Source organism: Zosterops lateralis, assembly GCF_965231275.1.
Source record: "Zosterops lateralis genome assembly, chromosome: 3".
Classification (NCBI taxonomy): Eukaryota; Metazoa; Chordata; class Aves; order Passeriformes; family Zosteropidae; genus Zosterops; species Zosterops lateralis.
The window spans coordinates 39126822-39153379 of NC_139764.1; the positions used below are offsets into that span (position 1 = coordinate 39126822).

General features: G+C 39.1%; 1 protein-coding gene across 1 annotated transcript in view; it reads right to left on the minus strand.

Moving 5' to 3' along the window:
- RPS6KA2 (ribosomal protein S6 kinase A2) overlaps positions 1 to 26558 on the minus strand; it is a gene marked incomplete at its 5' end in the record, with an annotated part of 154223 nt that overhangs the window by 37986 nt on the left and 89679 nt on the right. The window contains 6 exons of the mRNA XM_083857269.1: positions 3092 to 3156; positions 9941 to 10029; positions 10875 to 10945; positions 17374 to 17516; positions 18212 to 18249; positions 26299 to 26405. Coding sequence (XP_083713395.1) covers positions 3092 to 3156; positions 9941 to 10029; positions 10875 to 10945; positions 17374 to 17516; positions 18212 to 18249; positions 26299 to 26405 — 513 coding nt within the window. The remainder of the gene's footprint in view (positions 1 to 3091; positions 3157 to 9940; positions 10030 to 10874; positions 10946 to 17373; positions 17517 to 18211; positions 18250 to 26298; positions 26406 to 26558) is intronic.

Sequence of the window (26558 nt, forward strand, 5' to 3'; positions counted from 1 at the left end):
GGAGGTGCAAGGTTAATAAGCAGGTAAAACTGTCAAGGAGCTGGACATCTAATCTCTCTCCTGAGCATCCCAGCCTTGATCATGAAAGGCAGTCCATCCATTTAACAACAGATCTATTGGATTTGCGTCATGGTGCCTGCTAAATGCCTCAGAGCAGCAAGACTGATATTTGCAGAAACCTCCAGCTATTTTTCACTCTGGAAAGTGGGAATTTAGCTGTAAAAATGTGACTCTTACAGAGTCTCATGCCACCATATAAGTCTGGGCATAAAAAACTCTGTGTCAGACTGTCCATTGTTCATTTAGTGCAGAAGTTAGCCACAAGTTAAACCTAAGGTGGGTAGAGATTTTGCTGAAGGATGGCACCTTGGAACATGGGAATGGCTCCCGGGAAAAGCTGGTAGGAGGAAGGTTCCCTGGTCACATTGATGTTTTCCAGGATTGCCCTTACTGCCTCTGCTTGCAGTGGTGACATGCTACCAGCATGCTGTGCTTGGCAGCAGCATCTGCAGCACCATGACAGGGGCTGTTCCTGCCCTGTGTGTGCTATTTCCACTGGGTATTCATCCAAACCAGACATTGCATCTGGTGGTGTCTGTTTGAAGACAGTAAAAGATGGGAAATGACTGCCCCAACATGTAAACACTTCAGGGACAGAAAATAACCAGCTCCAACCCAAAGCCCAAGAGAACAGCTCTGAAAACACTGTGAAATGAAAACCTGAGTCACAGGGTTCCATTTGCAGCTCTAGTATCACTGCAACATCAAGACTTCACGCACGGCTTAGAAGGAAGAAGCTAACTCACTTCTGTTTTGAATCTCTCTTTAAAATTAGATGATGCAACTTGGTGCTTTGTTTCTGGTTCTCATGTCGCTCTTGTAGGAAAAAATCATACTTAAAAGCAAACCTTTTTCACATTGCATTTTCAGCAGACACTAACCTATTCTTACCCTTCATGATAAGGGGGCTTTTGATGGAGGACTGTTTTACTGCAGTTTCTGAAATATTCTGTGCTGTCAGTCACAGCAGTCCTGCATATCATAGCTGCCAAGGTAGCACAGAAGTTCTCCAGAAGTGCCTCTTGCTCTCTGAGGTCTTTATATTGCCAAGACATAAAGTAAATCATAATTTCTGTCCCATCTCAACAGTGCTGTTTGCTGACTCTATGCATACTGATGTGAGAGATTCTGTATACATTATGAGAGAACAAAATGAGGGCACCAGGGACTCTTTTCCTGAAACTGTACAGAGATCAGTGCTATACATCTATGTCTGATCCATTTCTGTTCTCTGACTCTGTTTGTGTCCACGAAGAACATGTTAACAACTGGTTGGATAACTATTGAGAGTCAAAGTCCTGGCTTCAGCTCATGGTCAGGCTCACACTGCTCTAAAATGCATACAGTACTGTAGCTGCTGGAACAAGATAAGCCTCCCAAGATCTCCTTGAGTGATTGCAAAATTAGGATAAAATGAGGAAATATATTATAAAGATGATAGCTGATCGGTGTAATAGTGATCTGTCTCTGAGAGAGTGCAATAAGCACTAATTATGTTGGATTAAATTGGATTTTTACAGCTATATTTCACACCAGAGTTAGAGGGCTGGATAACACATCAAAGAGCAATTAAATGCACCTTCCTCTCTAGCTCCAAGGCATGTTCAGGCATACCTATCCTCTTTGTGGTAGATATTTCAATGTCCATAAGAGCTTTTTCAGATGATGGAGGACTGTAGAGTTTCCTTAGGACAGGCATGAAATTTGTTCCCTAAAGAACGGAGCTTGAAACAATCACCAATTATCATGACAGAAGGTGGTCTTCAGTATTCTCATGGGACAAAACTAACTTTTCCAAGATGCAGAGCCTCATTTATTTATGATGAATTAATGAGCTGCTCTCCTAGCGAATACAGAAGAAAGAAAAACCCTCTCACTGTTTACAGTGCTTCTTATTACATCAAGACATAGTCATCTGACATAGAATTTGATTACAAAGCTGAGGACTGCAGAGATATTGGGGGAATACAGAAAATAATATTATTGTTATTGATATTAACATTATTATTTCACAATTATAATCATCATAACCAGCCCAAGTCTTTGGATTCTCTATTTTTTTTTATTCTCTATTTATTTTATTTTACTGTTCTCATAAATGTAAAGGCTTCATACAGAATCTCATGATAAGTAAGAGGCAGAAAAGGAAAGACACTCTAGATTCCAGAACATACTTAATGGGACTAAATGTCACCTTGACTATAAAGGAAAGTCTCAAAATCCACCTTCATTGATTATGTTTTAATATGTTTATGAGTCATGACAACTCTTCAACATGCAACTCAAATGATATTTTTCTAAATTGGTTTGTGGGCCTTTCAAAGGCTTCCTGGGCACCACAAAATGTTCCCTCACAAAGGAATTAGCTTTACTGCAAAGTCACAGGCAGCAGTTTGACAATGGCTCTGTCACACAGATTCATGCAGTTTTAACAGAATTTCTCATAAGAACTGCTTCAATGTTATCTGTTGTACTAGCACTCATGAGTGAATGCATTAAATACAGAAGAGACACAACAATACTGCAACATGGGCTGGATAACACTAAACTAGAAAATGCTAGGGCATGTGTCAAACAGCAGCTCTGATGCACTGGCAGATGTCCAGATCAAGAATGAAAAATGTTTGCCTCCAGGTTTGTCTAAGAATAAGTTAATTTGAACAATTACAAGGCTGAAAATGTGAGATCGAACCTCTTATGAATCTAAATCAAATACTCAGATAATCTGCACCGCCACCTTTATGAGCTGTAGCTGATAGAAATAAAATAAATCCTTGTTTACCATTCTGTTAATCACATCTGACATGTTTTACTTGAATCATGTTTAATTTGATCAACTGTTCCAATTTTGAGTACTGATGCCAAATGAATGCAATAGAGACAGAGGCACTCACTGAAAAGGCTCTAACTCCTCTGTGTTAGAGAAGTTAGCCTCTCTATGTTAGAGAAAGTAATCTTTTCCTAAGCATGACAGTTTAAGCACAGCATTCAAAAAATATAGGTAAGAAAAAAATGATGCTGCTCCACTTACGTTCCAGTCTATAGTAACAAAGAAAGGGTGACGTTTAATTTCTTCCACTCCATCAAATCCAGCACCTGAGAAGAGAATGAACGCATCAAAATGAAGTCATGCTTATGAGAGAGCTGCATGTTTCTTCTCCACTCTCCTTCCCCATCCCCACTTTTCTTCTGACAAAGTGGGAGTCCCCATCTAAAACAGTTCTAGTCAGGGAATTCTGAATGGTGCAGCTGCCATCACAGTATAAACTGCCACAGATACAAACAAGAGCACTTCATTAGTGAGACTCTGATTCCAAGGGTCTTCTACTTTTCTCTGTTGAGGCTGCTGCCAAGGCTTTGGGTGAGACATGGGATTTTAGCCACAGCAGACTGCATGCACCACCAAGGTCAGGAAAGGCCTGAGGATATCCTGATACTCTGGCAAGGCTCCACCACTGGCAGGTTTTCTATCCACACTGACTTTCAAATCTTGATTAGTTACTGCTCTCCAAAGGCACAGAAAGCTCCACTACAGGCAAGTATAGGCTCAAATGCTAAAAGGCTCTAAAATGATTTGAGGTAAGCCAAGGTTTTAGGTCCCTCCTCTTTACGTACTGTCTTCAAATTCCTGTGAGTACCAAAATCATCACTCTCAGTGTTATGTTTCCTTCACTATTAAATTTCTGTTACATTACTCTAGGAAATTAAGGGAAAGTCTTCTGGTAATGAATTTAATTCCTTCATTACTTTTGCCTTATGTTTGCACTGAAGATTGACTTTTTTTTTTCCTTTAGCTCAATTTATTTCCTTCAGTGCTATCACAGAACCAAACAGGTACTCAGTAATAATTAAAAGAACTGTCAAAGAGGATTTAGAATGCCATTTTTGGGGTTGATTTGACCTTATTAATAGCACCTTTCATTTTCATTTCCAGGAGAATTAAACTCTGGAAGCAAAGGCTTCACACTGCAATTCTGAAGGTTCCTGAAGGGTATCCAGCCTATTTCTTCACAAGCATGCTGAGCAACCTTGATTCCCAAGAGGATTTGGGATTCCTAAGCACCTTGTAAGGGGCGCTCAGTACCCCAGAGGACTCAGCTTTTTTTATACATGAAATATTTTTACTTTGGGAAGATCAACATTACAAGCAGCTTTACAAAAGCCTCGCCAGGTGAAGCTTTTTTGTCTGCTCTCCTCCTGTACAAGACTGTTATCAATGTTTGTCAAAATGCAGTGATCAGGAACAGCTTCCTACAGCCTGCTTAAAATTCACTGATGAACGGATATGGGAAACAAACACTTTGTAAACATAACATGCAGGGTTGTCTGTCAGGCCTGCTGGAAACCAGCAAAGAAGGATGATCTCCTGATTAATTCCTTGCCCCAGTAATCTTTCAGTATAGGCAAATGCATGAGGACATATAGGCAAATGTACATGAGGACAAACAATGCTAGCCTGCAATACAAAATTATGTGCTCAGAGGTGACCAGCCCTGCTGAGGAGTCTGTGGGTTATGATAGACAGACATTTCTAGGCAGACACAACATGAAATCAAATGTTAGAAAAGAGGACAAAAGGGACAACATCATTGCACTGTCACTGACTAAGTCTGTTGCATGGAGTATGGATTGTAGCTGATGCACTCCCCTGTAAAAGGCTATGCTTATTAAAGTTAGGAAAAATCAAAGGAAAACAAGGAATGTTACGGAATGACTGCATAGGTCAGGACTTTTCAGCCTGGAAACAGATGACCGAGGAAGTATAAAATAGATCACTAAATGATGCCAGCAGGAATCAGAAGAACCTGGAGAAGTTTCCTCAGGAAACAGACAGTTGTGTGATGTGGAATTCCTTGGAAATAATGATGTGGTGCAAAATACTTATATGGGTTCATGGAGAGGCCAGGAAAGTCTGTCGAAAAGAAATCTGTTGAAGATGACTTCATCGAAAAACCACAAGAGGCTCAGGAAACCCTCTGCTTGACCTTAAAGCAGGAATAGGGTAGGAGAAAATTTGGGTGAAGCAACACATATGCTTACCCTGCTCTTACATGCCCCTAGGCAGTTGTTTATGGTCCATGGGTACTGAACAAGAAAATAAGACATCTTAGAATAGGAGTTGTTCTGTGACTTGCCTAGCATATTTTTGTTCAATGCACAGTCTGAAGTCTGCAAGATTCCCTTGGCAGATTCATTCTGATTTTAGCAATGCCAACAGAAACACAAAACCAACACAGTTACTCTGAAGAGAATTGCACTAAGCAAATCTTCAGAAAAGAAATATCTGTGAAATATCTGCTTCGAGTTCAGTAGTGACAATTGGAAACTGCAACGTGCAGTAAATATTCTTTACCACATCAGGATGAAACTGAAGTACCAGACTGATTTTTCAGGACTGGGATAAATGCTCAGATACTGTAAGACACTAGTAGCACACCCTAGACTGAGGATAATTGCTAATGCATTCCATTTTCTCCGCTCTGCCCCTTCCCCACTGCTTCTGTTTTCCCTCTTGCCTAGCCTAATGGATATGTCATTGTGTGTTGGAAATGATATGCTTTTCTCCAGACCATCTATTTGAAAGCCACATTTTTTGCTACTGTTGTTGTTCCTTTTTCCACAAACCAGCAGAAACAAGGACCAAGAAAAAAAGTCCACCTACAGCTACTTCTTTCAGTGGGGGCTCCAGTGTTTGGTAAGAAATGCAAGCATGCAGTTGAGGCAGGCATTTGTTTGAAAAAGTTTCATTTCTCAGTTGGGGCCACCTCACCTTCAGTACAGAAGGAGTATGTTGTAAATATATTCAAGAGATTTAGGATGGTAATAGCCTCTTTTTGCAAGGTGTGGCTTACTTCCAATTCTTAGCAACTGATTTTATGCTATGGGGAAGGTGCAGCACTTCCTGCAGTTTTTATTCCCTGACCTTCCCTGCCATGAGAATTGCTGGTGTAGCCCAACACTCCTTGCAGCTGTGGCTGCAGGCAGCAGTGTGTGGCCTGGTCCTCTCCTCAGCTGGAGGAGGGAAGTTGCCCAAGGGTGCCTTCAGCAACAGCTCAGGGAACCAGGAGGACAGCCCTGAGCCCGCTGCAAAAGTCCTTGGGGGACATTAGGCATCAGTGCTTATGGTGGAGTCTCTCTGGGTTTGCTCAGCATGTTTCAGCCATTTATCTGCCACTTGCAAATGTACTGCAAAGAGATGTGCTTTCATTGAGAAAAGCACTGCTGAGGTCACGACTGGAAAGGCCTGCTGCATGGAGATGGACATTTCTTGGCACAGAGATGGGCATTCAGCAAACATCTGAAACACAGCGCACAATAGTGCACTGCACAACCACAAACCCTTCACCTTCTTCAAGGTTTCTAGTGAGTCTGGGTTTTCTAGCTTCACTTCAACCTCAATTTAGCAATAAGACCTATCAGTCAAGAATAATCAGCACAATCAAACCTATTGCCTACAAATGTTCTTATGTGCCACCCGGCCCCTGAGGGTCCCAGAAGATAAATAATTCTTTTAGATCAAATTGCCAGTTTAAACACATTAAAGAGTGCATTTATATAAAAGCAGGCTCACATTAGTAAGTGAGAACTTAATTATCTAAGTTTTATGCCTGCATGTAGTAAGAGAAGAATGTTTTATTTTTAATTGGTTTTGATTACTGAATCATTATGGACAACACAAGCCTGTGAAACATTAAGGGGAAGAAAGGAGACCTAAGAAACCTGAAAGTTGATTACTTGGATATTCAAATTCATCAGAAAGAGTCTCCAGATTTTTAGTTTCAGATAATAAAATTTTAGTGTCTCTACAGCTGCAGAATCTTTTTAGTGAGCTAGAATTTTTGAGGTATTTTTCTAAGGTTTACAAGAAAAACTTACAGTCACTCTGACAAATGTAAAAGCTGGTTTTGGTTTAAACTCATCATTTTATAAAGTTAAAGCCCAAAGTTTTCTATGTGCCAAAGCAGAGTGTATCTTAGCTGAGAACATGGGATTAAGAAAATAGTAATGATTTCTCTGGCTTTTTCTCTGAGCCTATGGGCATATGCTTTTATTTTAAACTTTCTTGGCTGAGCGTCTCAATTATAAGGATTCTAGACACTTTATACTCCTCAGCAGCATAGGGAATTTGTTAGATAATACTTTTTAATATAAAATAATTTTAATATGTATTTGATAAATAATAATGTTAAATAATTGATAATTTTTTTACCTATCTGAGGAGATCCAGGTCTTAGAGCAGGTCCCTTGCCTAAGTTCCTGGAAATGTAATGAACTTACACTTTCATCACAAACTTTTATCTGAGTGCTTACTCCTTATTTGCCTGGGTATTCAGCTAGTTTAACAATTTAAAATTATGCTCATCCCTAATCTAAAATTTGTTGTATTTAGAGCAATACTACCAAAGCAGTGCTAGGCAGACTATTTGTACAGCAAATAGGCTCAGAAAAGAACAGACAGTGTCCAAAACCAGGGATACCAAAGGAAGACTTCCCATTCCTTAAAAACTTGTCACAAATATTAATATGGGCATCAGACTTAAAAATAGAAGCAGGTAAATAAGATTATTCAATTTCTTTTCATTCTTGTCTAACTTGCTTCAACCCTAATATTTCTTCCATTAATAATCCAAAGCTTCAAAACAAAATTTCAAAGCAAATTTTTAGAATACTTCATTAATCTTTACTTCTGCTTTTTAAGATACCAAAATAAAAAGGCAAAAAGCATCTTTTATCTTGTAAATATTTAAAATTGGATTTTGGAACTAAATGCACTTTCCATATTTGCAAATTTATGAAACAATGACTGAAATCAAGTGTTTGATCCATAATATGGTTCATTTATTTTAGCATGCTTCACTAATTTTCTAAAGATTTTTCAAAACTGGATGTCTGGAAGCCTACTGGAAAAGCCTACTTTTCTTTTAATATTATTTTTCCTTTCCCTGAAAAAGCTAAAATCCACAAGGTCGAAGCAGTCCTTTTATCTACTGATTTTTGCTCAGTATTTAGGCCAACTATTCAAGCTTTTCTTCTCTTGTTATCAACAGGTCCCTTTCCATCTTCCTTTGTGCTGATTCTCTTTCAGTTAAAACAGAGAATGCCTTCAGGAGCTTTCCCTGAAATGTTAAGATCTATTTTTCTGTTACTCTTTTAGATTCTATTTCCTTGGATGTTTGTATTATAAATAATTTCTTTCTTTTTTTTTTCTCCAAGCCTTCCCAGTATTTCAATAAATCTCAGGTTTTAAAACCTTGACCCCTAGCAATTCCCCATTATTAACATATGAGGGCTAGAATTGTTATGGCTAAAACTAAGTTTTAGTAAGTAGCTTTTTATTTAAGGACTGGTATCCAGGGACTCCCACTGACTTCACTGGAGCTCCATTTAGGATGGAAAAGGAGCAGAGCAGAATAAAACCAAGAGATAGAGACAGAAGAGGGAGGAAACAGCAGAAAGAAGCAGAGGTAGGGAGAGAGTGGGAAAAAGTTCACATTTGGCACAGCATCTAATTTTCTGAACAGAGATTAAACCTAAAAATTCCAATACTCTGTTTTTTCCAGTGTAAAACAAATTGCTTGAGAGTTATTGAAACTTGCTGAGAAAATGTGTTTTTCTACTGTGTTTACAGTGTATCAGACTAAAAGGCTACCATTTAAATCAAGAGGTAAAGCAAAAGGGAAGGCATTCCCTCTGTGGGCCATATGGGATCCCTCTGGCAGGAGAGGGGTCACAGTGACACGCTGCAGGTTTGGCTCCCCACTGCCACCCAGCACTGGGCTTCATTGGGTTGTCCCCACGTGCCTGTGGGGAGCAACAACAGAATCTACAGTGGCAATCATGCCATAGCCATTGACCATGACCTCATCAAATGCAATTGATTTCTTAATAAAACCCGTAAACAAAGGTACAGATGATATAAGATACATTATATTACAATATATATGTTTATCACAATCTAAAGAGGATGATTAACAATGGGTGAAGATGCATTGATGCCTTAAGATTTTAGCTTTTATATTTTTCAAATCCTACACTGCATTAGTGCATAGGTCTAAACATCATATAAAGTGTAGTTAACTGTCTTCATATTTTGGTTAGATAAAGCAATGCCTGTAGGCCTGAGATCCAAGGACACATCACAGCCTCAGGCCCCAAAAAGGATAAACAAAAGTGAATTGTGGGGGAGTGAGCTGGGGAAATATGGCTTCATTACCTGAAGCTGTAATTGGACAATTAACCCCTGATATGCAAATAGACCAAACTTGTATCTGTCTGAAAAACTCATGACCATTGTCCATCTTGGTTGTAGCCTCTGTGAGGCTTTTACAATGGTCAAGGTGTATCTATTAAAGGCCTTTAATAAATACTTTATTCTCTTAACTTTGTCTAGCCTCTGTTCTAGGTAGCCACTGTAAAAAGGAGATGATGTATTTGGGTAATAAAAGAATAAGGTCTACTGCAAGACTGCCCCTAGCGAACAGAATGAGACAGGATTGAAATGCATTTGAGAATGGGAGAGATAAAACCTGAGATTTGCAGCTAAATTGTACAGCTTTTAAATCACACTTGTTTCTCAGTTCCCTGTATTATCATACATGGCAGGTATCTTAAATCATTCATAAAAGCTGGTAGTTCACTCACCCTCTTTACCAAAAAAAATGAAACACAAGTTAATGTCGTGTTTTAGATTTCAATGCTTTGCCTGTACTCCTTTCAAATTTCTCTAGTGAAGCTGAAGGTTCATTGTGCTCTGGGAAGGAATGCTAAATGCCACCTAATGGAGAGGATAACCATGGGAGAAGATGAGCAGAGAGGTGGAACTCACCACCTGGCAAGGCAGGGAGCACGTAACAGATGTCCTGATCAAACACACACATACCTAATCTGTTGGAGGGGTTCCTTTTAAAGAGGGCTCGCAGCAGGCTCTGGGCTTCTACGCTCAAGAACTGAGGCATTCCCAGCTTGGCTCTGAAAGAACACGACACTTGAAAAGAAAATAGATTTTTCAGGCTTTTTTTCCATCCCACTGTGGCTGAAACAGCAGAACTGTAGCAGTCAGGATGGGCAGACACATGAAATCAGTGACCAAAGGTTACCTAAGCACAGTGCAATGCAGACTGAGAGGCTGATCTTAATTAGCTGATCTTCACTAACTAATCACTAACTTCACTAGAGGTAGAGCAGATCCAATGAATCTCATAAAACTTTTGCAACGTAAATAGGTCATTTTCCTACAGATTTTTTTCACTTTTTTAGTTTGCTGGAATAAATTTGGGAATCAAGAGGAATTTAAACAATCAAACTTAATGAAAAAACGTATACTAATGTATACTAACAGCATACTGTTTAAAGAGAATGAAACTTTTTTCTTGGCCTTTCACCACTACATACAAAAAAGCCTTAGTGAGTAAAGCTAAGATTCAAATACTTTTGTCTGCATTTAACATTAAATGAATGGGACACCGCAAAGGAAAAGATTTGCAACTTGGCAACAACAAAATATAAGATGTCCTGCAGAAATCTGACTTTCCCATATTTTGTGGATACTGACATTATCACAAAAGGTAAGATAAATTTCTTTTGTAACGAGGCCCTCTCAATAATTCACTTCCTACTGTTTATTCCAAAGGCAATTTTAGAGTTAAACACAGGCATCAGCTATGTGTGCTTACTAAATTCACACCTTTCATGGCTTTGGAAAGTTCATTATGCACATCATTATTCTCTACTCATCACATACTTGGGCCCTGTGGAGTCTCCAGAGGGTAGAGTTAACTCACAGTTAGAAAAATGAAAGCAGTTTTGATACTCACTTGAGAATGAGTGCCATTGTCTCCTTTCTGTCTTTTCCCTGGAAGGGCAATGATCCCGTCAACATCTCAAACTGTGGAGTAGCAACAAAATGGTAAATCAAATGTAAATTGGGATGGTCTGCATAGCTGAAAGACACCACATCCATCTTCTATTACCAACACAACTGAAAACTAGAGGAAAAGAAATGATCCAACAAGCTATGCTTCAAAAAAAAAAAAAAGAAAAGGCTCAGCAAGTCTGGATGATTTTTCTATTCCAGAGACATGTTACAAACTGTTTACACTGATATTTGTTGTCAGGTTTTGGTATGTTTGGGAAGAAGTGTCATATATGGTGTTTCCTCCAGCACCTGTTGTTTTATGACCAATGCTGGCAGTGAGGCATTTGGCTGAGGGACCCTTAGCCTGCATGGGTATGGCTCTTCCTAGGTGTTTGGCATGGGCTACCAAGCAAGGAAAATGGATTTGATATGCCACTCCCCACCTTTTTAGGTTGAGTCAAACCACATCTTTGACTGTATATTTGAATCACTTAAAGATGTCTCTACTATATTTTGCAGGAGAGACATGACTAAATCCCACATTCTCAAAGCTTTTGAGTGTGCCTTTTCTCTCCTGCTTTGGTTCCTCTAGCTGTATTCAGTGATGAATCTCCTAAGTGTCACATTTCACTGAACCCAAATCTCAAAGCAAAACTCAACAGTCATCTTCAATTATTTGCCTAAATCAAGTGTTGAAACATCAATCAGTTATGGTTCCTTGGAGACAGATTAGTGCTTTCAGTAAATTTGACAGGAATTTCATATCTGTAAAAAGTGAAAAAACCCAACAAAACCCCATCCGAAGAAGCTTGTCTAACTTGGATTCAATACCAGGTCTTTCACACAGCTCTTGCCATGGTGTTTTATGGAATGGCTGCTGCTTTCTCTGACCAAGGGAGGCTGAAGGCTGTGTATCACCAAATACACAGACACTGAGAACATAATTCAGCTTGGACACAAAGGAAAACAGTGTCCATTGAGAGTAAAGTCAACTGTTACTTATCTGTGTCTGCCATTCAGGCTTTGAATCTCTTCTATTATAATAAGCTAACTAATTAAAGTAATTAACTAATCTAATAATGAATACTCATTGCTATAAGTAAATACCTGCTAAGGCAGGAAAGTCTCTTTAAGCTTTATGCAGTTTTTGTACCTTATCCCACAAGAGACCACAGTGCTCCCAGAAAGCATGTTTGTGCCAAGAAGGACTCTTTCATTACCAGAACTTGTGTCAGACAGCTCCACAGCCTGACTCTGCTTTCTGCCCAGATTAAATACAGCTATACCAGAGGAAAAATATAGAAAACAGAAGAAAACTAAGGATGAAACCGCTATGCAAATTTTGGGAGAAGGGCAGAGGAGATGTTTAGAAGCCAGATAACTAATTGAATATACTTAATTGAAGGATTAATCTTCATTAGTAACAAATTACCTCAAGGCACTAAAACACATAGTAGAAACCGAAATAAAATCACTAAAAAAATGTATGTGGCTGCCAAATATAAACAAGACTTGGAAAAACAAATGTGTTAACTTCTGCTTTGGTTAGGAGAGGCAAGAAAAGAGTTGCCTGGTAGACCTGGAGGAAAGCAGTTCGTTTTCTACAAAGAAACATAATGGGGGAGAATTTTTAAACTTGCCTAGATGACACTGGAGTTTAAATACCATTTCCAAAGTAATTCTGACCTCTCAGAGCCTTAGTCCTGATAAAAGTGCTCAGATATACTGGGAATGAGGGGCAGAGAACATTGCTTCCCAGGCAGCTGCAGAAATGGTACAGATTGTACCAAACCCTCCTCGTGATTTCTAGAGCATTTACGCTCACAGTAAGTACCTAATGTTCACTGACACTTGCTCATGTTACTTTGTTATTATAATAAATTTAATTTAGCAGCATCAACAATGGCTGCTACATCTAATTCATACTGAGATAAATGGGCTTGACACTGCTGGTGCAGATGATACAGATATCAGCAACTGCTTGGTCAGTGACTATGTGGGAAAGGACTGTAGTTCCTATCCATCCCAATATCCCAGAGATATCTGCAAATGCACCATGGCTGCAAGAGACAAAAACAAGAAGGAAGGAATTTGGAAGAAATTTAGAGTTGCAGGAGGGAGCAGGAGGAATGACTGTTCTGGAGGCTGCAGGAAATGTTTACTGTGCTGCTGTAAGGGCCAGCACTTTGTTAGCACATCTCCAGTTGCACAGGCCAAGGTTGAAATTAATTCAGGTTCAGAAGAAATGCACTTAACATCAATATTTAAAGTGAAAGGCAGCCATATAAGTTAAGTGTACCAGAGCTTTTTACTTCAATGAACTTAGCTAAGCAACATCTAGAAGAAAGCATTAGTTCCTCAACTGCAGTCCTGACTAAATGTGTTGAAGGTTAAAAATGAAAGTACAAGACTAAAAAAATTGAAATTGTTCATCAGTTAAAGCTATCATTTCACTTGTTCATCAGTTAAAGCTATCATTTCACTGCACGGAGACCTGTCTTCCTGCTTATTTTTTCAAAAAGGCAAAAATCTTGCTAAATCTGAACATGAAAACAGAAGTGAGAACATGTTGCTTACACTCTTGCACATAAACACAGCTGCATGGGCCACAGCAGGCTGACAAGAAGCTGAGACTAGGGGTGAATGAACTCTGCAGTATTTTTGTCTATTAAACCAGTCCCTATAGTTTTGCTGGGAGACTCAATTTTCATTCTCCCTCCTTCCCCATCTGTATAACCATCTGCTTGCTCCTTCCTTCCTTCCTTCCCAGAGATTCACTTCCCAGGTGTTCTGCAGGGCCATCTTCTGTTAGACAGTACTTCAGAAGGCTACACCTCCCTCCAACCTTGACTTCCTTTCTGTACCAAACAAAGTGCAAGAAAGGTAAGTATTTTTTTTTTTCCAGTTCAGCTGCCTGTTTAGAGAACTACAAAATTAGGCTTAATGGGAAGGGACCTCTGGAGTCCCATAATGCAACCCTGCTGAGGTCTCAATACGCTACACAGTATTTCTCTAGTTTTTATAATATGCACTTTCTCTAGTTTTCAGGGCAGTCTCCAACTGCAGTAGGCAAAACATGAGCACTTCCCAGAAGATATATATGTGGGAAGACCCTGGAAAAAAATGCCACATTTCCTGAGGAAATTCAGGATTCAAGAAGTGACCCAGGAATGTTAATGGAGAAGATAATGAATGAGGAAAAAATCCTCAGCCTGGGTAACTACCATGTGCATCTTCCTGATAGATGGAAGGAGAGCAGGTTGTGCAAACTACTTCAGCCCAAGTCTGCTGAAGTATTGTGAGCATGGGATAAAACAATTACAAAGAAACTTGATACACCTGTTTTGGAAAAAAGAGACATACGGTCCTATCAGAATGGTCAGGTTCTCCTCTCAACACTTCAGTCGTTTTCCAGGTATCTGAGAACTGCTCAAGCACTCAGTTTAATACTTGCAAAATGCATTAAATATTTTTCATTATCTGTGTGTGTGAAATATAATAAATCAGTGCTCACAAAAGGCTGAATCTCTTAATATAACAACAAGCATAAACACTCAAAATAACGTTCATGAAGACCATTTCTTGCACTAGGAATAAAAAAAGTGTTATAAAGGGACTTGGTAAAAGGAGATTGTAATATTTTGTTGTCTTGCATTGATTTTTCCAATGCCACTGTATAGTTACTACAAAATTAGTACAGAGCTGAATACTTTGGATACCAAAGGGACATTTTCTTTTCTTGTGAAGACTTAATTACTCGCTGACACATATGAACATGTTTTTTCTTGTTTGGGACTGCTACCAAGTCATCACAGCCATTTCTCTAATTATATTCCCCTCTCTGCCCACATGACTCTCAAAAGTGTACAGTGTTGTTTTCCTGAACTGAAAGAGATACAACTTCCATAAGGTCTGTGACCTTGTAAATCAGCTGGTAGGATGAACTACAAAAGCACTTCTTTGTGAGGCCTTTGTGAGGTTTGTACATGTTAGATCAGCCAGAGCAGTTTATCTGGGCTTGTGGGCACTGCAGACTCTTGCAGAGCAGCTGAAAAGGTATTAGTTACATACCCAACTTCTAAACAATGTAGGCCAAACACTTGTTCATGAAGACCTCTTGATGCAAAGCTTTTCAGAGTATATCCTATCCAAAACCTCCAATGCAGTGAGCAAGATACAGAAAGGCAGAAAAGGAAAACTGTCTAGTTATAATACAAATCTTTTTTGTATTATCTTTTTTGTATTTATAAATACACCAGCAGAAATTATGGTTGGGTTTCAGCAGTCATCACCACGTATTTAAGGAGAAGCAGGGACAGTCTTCTGGAATGCTGGAAAGGGCAAATTTCAAGATTTGTATAACTTTACCTGCTGACTGACAGTAAGCTACCATAAAACAATCCAAATAAACTGAGTAGCAAACAAACAGAGCACATAACAGTTTCAGCTGTGTGGCCTGTGTCAAAGACCTAGCTGGTTTTACTGTTGTTGACAGTAAAACTCCTGGTGAATAATAATTCACAAAATATTTAGTAACACAATCAATAAATAAGACCAGAACTCAGTCATTTTCAGACAAGTTTCTTTTGCTATTAATATATCACAACATGCCACATTTAAGGAGTGTGCAAGGATCATTCAGTTTGATTCCAGTCTGTGCCCTGGTCAGCGCTGGTTGGCAAGAAGCTGTCAGCACAACCTGACTCTTCATGCTGAAGAATCAATCCCCCTTCACAGAAAAAAAACAGACAAATGAGTGTTTGGTTGCTCTGATGATGAGGAAAATACAGACCATGCTACAACTATCTGCCTAATATGTTTCCTTTTTTGATAATAATTTTAGATATGAAAATTACACTATCACACACACTTCTTTTGAGTCTATGCAGATTTCATCAACTGGTATATTTTCTTCGTTTATTTTACATCATACTGAAAAGTGCTTAGAAAAAATGCTAATAAATCATTTGAACACCATTTAATTATCTTCAGTTTTTCAGACTGACAGAAAAACAGCTTCTGTAATAGAACATACATTTGATAGAACAAGGGAAACAAGGAGGAAAGAGCAGAAAGAAAGACAGCATGAGAAAATCAAAATCCTCCCAGACGTTTAGTGTGTGGAAATATACATTTTTCGGTCCGAACCATCTAAATGTTAAAAAGGGAAAAAGGTTGAACTGACTGACATATTTTTCTCTAAGATGTCGGGTAACACTAAAAGGCTTAAAGCATTAGCTTGGAGTTAAAAGCATTTTACTTCTTTAGTTCATCTCCTTTTATAGGGATTCTTATCTTTTCTAATTCTAATATGCTGAATCCTTAGGGGAAGGTTGAAAAGAGCAAGGAAAGAGAGGGAAAAAAAAAAAAAAAAAGCTAGCAAAACCCAGGGAGGAAGTAGTCCAGTTTATTAAGAGTTTATTAGCTGGTGAAAGAAGAACAATCTATACACCAAATTCACCATCATTTAATGAGAGACGAAGAGGGAGAAGACACAGCTATTCACCAAAAAGAAATAAATAATAAAAATGTTAAAGGGTAGGGATAGATTTATTCTATGAGACACAACCTATTGATTTTTGTGAATAAATGTACATGGTTCAGAAGTGCTGAGCATCCACAAACGGATTTGTGGCCACAGGAGATAAAGATGTTCCACTCCTTTTTATAATTCAGGCAATAAATTACAATATTTATGTAGATTAACTATTGCAAACCTGCTAGATCAGTGATGTAAGTCTTCCCCAACCCAAATTTTCACTGTTTTTCACATTGCTTTCTATACTTCCTCTGGTGGCATCAGCTGTCTGCTTCAGGTAAACAAAATTTAAACATATTCTATGGATTTTGGTATGTAGTGTAATATATAGCTACCAAAAGCAGCCTCCGTACCACAGGAAATGATGTTGTGTTGGAAGAGCACATTTCTATGCTAATTTCTAAATTCCTGGTTCTTCTGTGACAACCATGGTGAAGTGCCTGGGAGCCACAGTTGCCTGGTGATGGCCATGCCCTGAGCACAGGGTAGATCTGCAGCCTGGACTCTTGAGGAGAGAGCAGCCCCACCTCTTTATCCAAACACATCCCTGTGAGAGTATCAGATGCCTGATGTCTGGGCTCAAGGGACAGCACTGTGCTTGATAAAACAATGCTGTGAGCATCTGCTTCCAAAAACTTACAGTGTTCATACAGCTTTGAAAAAAAAATCAGTATCCCCAAAGAGCTTCTTGATCTTTTTTCATCTACCTCATCAACAACAGCACACAGACAGAAGAGGCTGGAGGGGTGCAAGGTGTGGGAAGGGCAGGTTAGCATCTGAACACTTAATTTTAAAAGGCTGGATTGAGGAGAGTGCAAAAACTCTGAAAAACTTCACTGATACTGCAATTTTTTATCTGAGGGACCTGATCCCTCCCACAGCATCCCCTCCAGCAAACAAAGCAGAATTTCTGCATTACCATGAGCACTCCAAAGGACCACCAGTCGGCACTCTGGGTGTGCCCTCGCCGGTTCACCACCTCTGGGGCCATGTACTCTATCGTCCCGCAGAACGAGTATGCCCGCTTGTCATGGTCGATGGCCTCCTTACTCAGACCAAAATCTACAAGAATTGAAGCAGAAAAGGACTTGTCAGGTCTCTGAAAATTATTATTTATGCTTTTGGTTGCTTAAATTGTTTGCAAAAGACACACCAACCACCTGGTGAAGCACCCTGCTGTCTGTGTGCAGCACACGTGTGCTGGAGCCCTGCCTGCATGGTGTGCTTGGCACTTGTTAATACACCCTGAAAATAGGTGTTAATACACCCTGAAAATAGATATATCATTTTCCCTGTTCAGAATGAGGTTCTGGCTCAAGGCAGAATAATAAGCAGATATATACGGTTAAGGTAATGTTAGAGAGGATTCCCGCGTAGCTAACCAAAGTATTAGGAATAATTATCCTAGATTACTCCAGTGAAAAGGTGGGCTAGACAGTGCTTCTAGATGTCTTTCCAGCCATCCTCTGCGTGGATTAAATAGTCATATTGGAAGCATCCTTCCATCCACAGTGGCAGGCAGCCAAACCTGCCTGCTTCACATCAGTCAAGAGCAGAATTTTACCAAGAAAATGCTATATTCTCCATGTGCTGTGCAGCATGGGGGTTGACAAATCGACAGAGCAGCTCAACACTCAAACTCTTCTGGCTTCTAGCTTTTCCAAGCAAACTCCTTCCAACCAAAGACCGGGATGCATGCAATATACTGCAGAAAAATAACCAGCTTACAGGCATGAAGTTTTCTGTTCCTCACATACCTGTTATCTTAATGTGACCCTCTTCATCAAGAAGAATGCTATAAAGCAAAAAAGAAACATTCATTCATTAGCCAGGCACAAAGTGAAGTTAAAAAACATGAATGAATAATGTTTTAGTCAGGTAAGGAGATATGCAAGATTCAAATACTTACACAAACAAAACCTTAGTGGATTCTATAGCTCCAGAAAAAAAAAAAAAAAAAAAAAAAAAAAAAAAAAAAAAAAAAAAAAAGAACCTCACAGGTTTGTTTAATCACATGTCTGAAGCATGCACTGCCTGAGGCAGTTCAATGAGGAGCCTGCTCTGTGCTCCATAGGATGTTCAAGGTGGGCATGCAAACAGAGCTCAGAAAGAACAGGATGTTCAAAGCCAATAGCTGTGTAGTATATGCTTTCAGCAGGAGAACGAGCTACATGTTTCCTGTTCTTGTCATAATAAAAGGCAATCACACAAATAATCAGGGCTTGGACTCACTGGACCTAAAATTAAGTCCAAAGGTTCATGCTGAAGTAATAAAAGTCATCGTAGAGCACAGTGACTAGTCACAGCCTAACTGCATGGATCTCAGTCTCTGCTTAGTTTTTCTGCCCAGAGCACAGATGAAAATTCAGCCTGGAAGCCAAATTCAAGTGTTGTCACATTTGCCACCTGCCAACATATTTTTTCTTTACAAAGGCGCTCCAACGTTTCTGTAGTTCACCAAAAGCACTGCTAGTTTTTGCAGAAACAAGAAGGAACACTGAATTAGAAAAATAATGATTTTGGGAAATATAAACTGATACAGTAATGAAGGTGGTCTTTCTTTAGTCCTAGTTAGACTTAGTATATTTCTCTTTTCAAACTGACCTAGCATGGTGCCAGCTATTTGTATATTCCTTTTCTCTTAGAGAACCACTTTAATCTAATTATTCAAGAAGAAAATAGGATAGAAGTGAACCAAACATAATGGGCTATGCTTTTGTGAAAAGCTGTGTCTGAACTGAAACATAATTGAAAAAAGATGCTCTTCTGTCATTCATGTGTTTAGAAAAAGCTGTTGTGCAAGTCATCAAAGGCCAGCAACTAAGTCAGTACCATGTGTCCAATAATTAAAGCCTTTTCTTCTCAATAAAAGCATCTTACCTTTATTCTTTCTCCACAGTTTCCTTGAACACATAATTTTCAAGTACTAGTCTATACCAGGCATGTTTAAATGTATTTTTGTGACTGCAACCCCTAAACTTGTGCTTCAGAAGGGAACAGAATAAAACACCTGCCAGTGTGGAAGGAAGCATGAATGTATGAATTCCCCAGACCCGGATCTGGAAAAATAGCAAGGGGAATAGAGCTCACAGAAATCACCCAAAATTTTGCCCCACACTCAGGAAGGCCCAGTGAATAAGTATGCAATTCAGAGTTGTGGGATTTCCCCAGAAACACTGATTTTACATTTAATGGGTTTTAAATTTCATAATTTCCTATTGAAAATTCATGCTGCTTTGGAATTTACACAATGCATGTTTGCCATACTTTGCCCTGATTAAAAGGTTCACACCTTACTCTCATTAAAGGGACAGAGGCAACACCAACAGAGCTTTCAGACAGATAACACTGCCTGAGGTTGAGTCACAAACATACGGCAACTCTTTATCACACTGTCTGCAAGAGCAGCAAAATAGACAGATCCTGGCTTCCAATGGATGTGTATCCTATATCCCCTAAAAGGTGATCTACAGTTCCTTCCTCCATCTCACATTCCCTAATCACCCTTCTACCATGCCCTCAGCTGCTGGCAGCTCCCTCTGTGGCCCCTGGCACAGCCTTTGGACATCTGGGTGCCTCCACATTTGCCATCTGGCAGCACAAGTAATGCCACAGTCACTAACTGAAGATTATATTTCAAGTAAAAAGAAAACAATATGCTAACAGTGAGGGGGAAAAAAAGCAACTGTTGCATGGAATTACTTAGAGTGAAATTAAGAAGAACAAAGTACCTGCTTCCAAGAATGCAATTTACAACAACAGAAAAATGATTTTCCTGTGACTGTAGAAGCAAACTTATTATCTGATCATACTCTGTACTCTCTTTTTATCTTTATCACTTTACAATTCCTTTTTATCCCACAATATCCATAGCAGACATTCTATTGTGACAATCACAATTTAGCTATAGTTTGCAGTATAAACTCATCTGAAATAAGATAGTATTATTCTATGGAAAGGGAAAAAGAACCAGAAGTTCCTAATATGATTCAGGCTTGAGAATAATCTTTCATCTAAATTAATGTTTTGAAATTATAAACTCCATAAAAATAGACTACTTTTAAATGCTAAACTAGGTTACAATCACATTGAGTGATAAACTTCATCTAGAAGGGTTTTTTTTTTCATTTTATTTGTCCAGTCTAATGCTTGAGTGCTTTTACAGGATACTGTCATTATCAACCTTCTCTTCAAAGCAGTAATAACAGTTATTAGGTGAAAAATACACCAACACCATAAATAAGTGAACCACACATTGGCTTGGAACAAAAATGCCACAAAATAAGGGTGTCTATCAGAGAAGAGGAGACTGAGGGGAGACTTCATCACAGCCTACAGGTTTTTCAAGAGGGGAGAGGAGGGGCAGGCACTGATCTTTTTTTCTCTGGTCACCAGTGACAGGACCCAAGGGAATGGACTCGAGTTGTGTCAGGGGAGGTTTAGGCTGGATATGAGGAAAAATTACTTCCCCCAGAGGGTGGTTGGGCACTGGACCAGGCTCCCCAGGGAAGTGGTCACGGCACTAAATGTGACAGAGCTCAAGGAGCATTTGAACAGTGCTCTCAGACACTTGGTGTGATTCTTGGGATTGTCTTGGGGATATTCTATTATTCTATGATTGAACATTTTAGCATCAGAATCATCCCACAAACATTCAAACTGCTTTCACTGACCTCAGATTAACAGTCTGCCTTGAGAAAATAAAGGCTGGAAATCTCCAACTAGAGGCTGGGGTGGCTAAATTTGTAGCAGAGGAATGATATAGTCTGAGTTACAGCAGAAATCTCTAGCAGAGCTAGGACTTCAAACCCCATATCAACTCTTCTGCTGCAATTTTATCACTGAAAAAAACCCAAAACTTTTGCTAAGGGCTGTTGGCATTGTTTTATATCATGTCTTAAATGACAATTCTCTGAACAATTCTCTCCTATTTCTCTCTCACTCTTTCTTTTTGGTTTTGAGTCACGTCTTCTGGACTTCACTTTGAGCTCCAAAATCCCCAAATTGATGTAGAGTTCTGCCAAATCTAATAAAGCTGGAACTCTGGGGTTGGTTCGGTTGGGGTTTTTTTGTTTGCTTGGTTTTGGGGTTTTTTTCTTCCTTTTTTTCTCTCTCTTTTTTTATTATTTTTTTTTCTCCCTGGATGATCTAAGTGTCTTTCTAAGTGAGAGCAGTTTTGCAGAAGATTCAACCCACACTTTATGTTAATCAGAAACTGTAACCAAATTCCCAGGTAGGAAATAAAACCTGAGATTTTATCAAGAGTGTTTTACTTCATTGAATATTTTGTTATGAAAGTACCAGATGAAGTAGTCAAATATCTACTAAAGAGATGAAGAGTCTCAGAAATTGTCAGCGTTTCATGACATTTCAGTGTTTGCATGACCCCATGCTATCTCGCCCTGCTGAACACAAATTCCTCTCTGCTGTAGCATCGTTGACACCATGAAGTCAAAAAGGGACTGCTTACATCAGTGGAAGCTTTTCACCATAAGCCTTCATCTTTTACTGATTCCCAGATCTCCCCTCTCCATACAGGGCAGTTACATTCATAAATCAATAGCCATGGTTGGCAACATGCTGCATTAAAAAGTGATGTTTGGCTTTTTTAGAGTATAGTTCAAGATATCTGAAGTTGTTATAAGAGTTGTTATATGAACTGTGCCTTGTGTAGACAACTGAGGGCCTTAAAATGTACATCACTCCTTGTTAACCTAAGCCCCTGAGTTCCAGAACTCAAGGTTCATCTAGGCTCCTGAAAAGAGAAATGGCAAAGATTAACAATAGTTTGTCTATTTTCAGATGGTAGAGTTATTTCTATGTCACTCATACCCTTAAATGACAGCATAAGAAATAACATATGCGTCATATACTACTTTCTAATATGTTCCCATTTTTCTATTTTGGTATATTTACCATATATACCAGGGTATATATGCCATATTTTAATAGCTGGATTGTGCAGTTCTTAAGTAAAAGCCTGCCTCATCATGTCAGGAACCCAGTGGCTCCCAGTGTGACTGAACAATACCTTGTCCCACAAGGGATGCCACTGAAATCACCAAGACAACTCAAAGAGAAGAATTTGTCAGCAACAATTCAAGAGAAGTATCTGCTTGTTCTAAACAAGACTTTAACCAGAAAGCACAATTACCTGCCTTTTTGAACTAAGTACAGCTGACTTAAGAACAACTCCCAGTTGCACTTGAAATTAACTCCTGCTTTGAATTGTTAACATGGATTTTTGCTCAGAGAATCTTTAAAAAAAAAAAAAAAAAGCTAAATCTTAAATTTTAATGTACTGAGGGTTCTTCCAAGTGGTTTGAACAGTGCTGTTTCCTTTTTATTATTTTTTTTTAACATAAACAATTCCAATGAGCTTTATTTTAGCATACTTACAGAGCTGACAAGCAAACCCAAACCTATCAGCAGTTACTTCTGGGAGCTTCTGAAGAACAGTAAAAGCACTGAACAATGAAAGGTCTAATGCAGTGCCTATCTTTAATAAAGGGGAGAGAGAGAGAGAGAGAGAGATAAAACTGGGAAATTACTAATTAATTAATTTATCTCCAGTTCTGCAAATCTGACAGAGCAAACCTTTTGCTGTAATCTTGCTGGTAATGCCTCTGCTGAAGATGTGTGTGTGTGATTCTGCACGTTGCATTTCAAAGGAGGGAGGGATCAAGGGAAATCAAAGGGGAGTAATGAGAATGACTGAATCCCTGTAAAGACTGACTAACGAGGAAGAGTTCAGTACCTGGATCATTTAGGATACAGAAGAATGTCTAAGGAAAAGGATGTTCTCATAATCCCTTGAGGCTACTGCTGAGAGCAGAACAAGCAGGTTGAGGCTTCTAGGAGGACAGCCCAAGGAGCATTGGCCTGCAGTGGCAGCGAAGAAATTTCAAACTAGCTATTAAGAGCAACATTTTAGATGAACAACTGCTGGAGCACTGTCAAGAGGCCTCCTGTGTAGAGCACAGAGACTCCACCAGCTGTTTTAAGCCTAGGCTAGCAACACACCTGTTATGGTCTTGATCCTGCCAGGGGGCAAGGGGAGGATGAGAACATCCTGGGATCGTCCTAATTTTCTTTTATCATCTTATTTAGAAAGATATTCTTTCCCAGATGTAACTCAAAAATGTAGCTTTTTAATTTTTTTTTCCCTGAGAGTAATTGTTTTATTCTGCTGTATCTATTTCTTTAATACAAACTTAACATTCCATAGAAATCATAGGCTGTCATGCTCTGCTCTCCTAGGTGTGACAACACACAGGCTTTGCACTTACAGAGCTATTTTTAAAGGATATGGTTTTTAATCAGAGGTTTTTAATCTGCTTTATCTCCAGGTGTGAACTTCTGGGTCATTCCCTTTTGTATACAACAGTTATATTCATGTAAACTACTTCTATATTATGTCAATTGTATCAAAAATAAACTGTATTACAGTTAATCCATTTAACTGTACATCAACAACCATAAACCATATATACAAAAGTTAGAAAATGCAAGAGTGAGGGCTGCCACCTTAACTTCACACAGTGATCTCTCTGTGTAAAGGTCTTTGGTTATGTGATATTTTTTATTTCCTTCCAGGGAAATCTTGTGTCAATTGGCAGGCTGGTAACACTCAGGGAGGGATTGTAGCAGAGCAGTACAGAGAAGGGGATGGCTGGTCTCAGCTCAGACAAAAAATATAGGGAAAACTGGATTTCATCTGTACCTTTTCAACATGCTTCTATGTGACAATGACAAATCAGTGATTCCTTCCTTCCTTCCTTCCTTCCTTCCTTCCTTCCTTCCTTCCTTCCTTCCTTCCTTCCTTCCTTCCTTCCTTCCTTCCTTCCTTCCTTCCTTCCTTCCTTCCTTCCTTCCTTCCTTCCTTCCTTCCTTTCCTTCCCTTCCTTCCCTTCCTTCCCTTCCTTCCCTTCCTTCCCTTCCTTCCCTTCCTTCCCTTCCTTCCCTTCCTTCCTTCCCTCGATGAGCTCCAATTTCTGATTCACTGATCCCTGATTTGAAGTACTGCAGCTTGGTCTTCAGCAATATAAAATGCTCCCACTTTCAACTGGAGTCATTGAGAGACATTTTTTAAGATGCTCAGTGACACTGCCTGCTGAGAACTCAGAAAAATCCAGTTCTCAGTATCTCAAATACAAAGAAGAGTTTTGACATACACTTAATTTTCTCCTTGGTTTCTAACTTCTTCTAAAGCAAAAATTTACAGCACATGCCTAAAAATGTAATGGCATTGTGGCATATCTGAATATACAAGCTCATGTCTGGATACCTTCTAACACCAGATTCATGTATCATGTGTTATCTCAAAAATCAGCCTCCTTTAACATCAGAGAGAAAAGAAGTGCATGATTCATATGAATGCTCACTAGAATCAAAGTTTAAAACAGAAAACTTATAACTGGACTTATTTTATTGTGTACATGTCTGTTGATGCTGAATGGATAAAACAGCAATTCAGAATGAAATTGGAATTGAGGAGCTGCTGGCAGACGCTGCAAGAGCCTGTGGCTGTGGCAACTGGGGTGTCACCACTGCCTATCTGCATTTCATATCAAGAACAAACCAATACTTTTCTCTCTCCACTTGTTTAATTTGTAGGATGACTTCCTGTGTTTGCCAAAGATTCTTGTTTCCAGTTTTGGTTGCATAAACAGGCAAGACTGGAAAATTTGGTCAACTGCAAAAAGTCCTCTGACCCAGAAAGACTGAGAGCTCTTGCTATGAACATCTGTTGAATTCAAACACTACTACTACTGCTACTACTATTTTTCTAACGAAAACATAAAATTGAATTTAAAATTTAAATCACAGAGAACTGCAATGGAGATAAACAGTCTCCTCCCCTTCAACTCCTCACCTACAAAGTCCACCTTCCACCACTTTTGGTCTCATGTTTTGCACTTAAGAGCGAAAGCAATAACACTCCATTTTAAAGAAAGAGCTGCATATTTTTCAGTTTGATGTCACAGAAGGAAAACACTGCTGGGTTGTTAGACTTTAAAAGTATAAGCAACTTCCAAACGGGCAACCCTCAGTGGTTATATTTTGTAAATTTTGGTGACCATTACATTAAAAAGGAACTTTGGAATGTTGCAGTCTGATTTATTTGAGTCATCACAGCATAATCCAGCAAAGCACCAAGCAAAGGGCATAGAATAAAAACAGTATCATCCCTCCCAGTGACAGGGCTGAGGGTGTCATTTGCTCTACTGATATATTGCAAATGAAAAAGAGAAAGGAAAATTAGAACCAAATTATGAGTAAAAAATAGCTTCAAATAGAAGTGAGAATAAATATCTTGGAAAATATTTTGCACAGTTAATGCAAGTATTTTAAAGGTCCTGATTATCATTTCTCTCATGAGTTCACAGGCACATAAGTTCTCAGACATGCTCTTTTACTTTAGGTAGTGGCTACAGTGAAACTGAACAGTGCCATGCCATATTCTGTGTGAGCTAGAAGTGGAGTTGCTTTGCGTGGTTTACACTGCATCAGGGGGAAGGCCAGACTAGATGCTGCAAACAGAGAACACTGCTACTGAAATTAAAGGCACAGGGATTTGAATTCTTTACTGAAATCATTCACAAAACTGAAGGCCAGGCACACAGAAGTCCCATCATACTGGAGCAAAAAACATTTGGCCTCATGCTAAGATGGTATGATACAAAACCCCTTCTCCTGTTAGTGATGGTCTCCTGTAGAGTCTCACAAACAAGAAAGAAGGCAGAGCCCCTGGCACCTTCTCATTTAGTAGCGTGACAAGGAGCAGAAGCAACCTAAAAGTTCAAGTATTTATGTTTCTGTTCACTTTTCCTTGTTAACTTACTTTTCTGGTTTTAGATCCCTGTAAATAATTCCAAGACCATGGAGGTGGTCTAATGCCAAGGCCAGCTCAGCTAAGTAGAACTTGACATCTTCTTCTGTAAACATCACCTAGAGAGAAGGAAGAGAAGACCACATCTATTTATTGGACAGTGGTGGGGCTGGCTTGCCTTAAACAGACATAGGGAAAGAATTGTGTAACCTGGGAATGCTGGAAGGACCATCATATCAGGTTCAATTTTCCATAATTTGTCTGAACTGGCA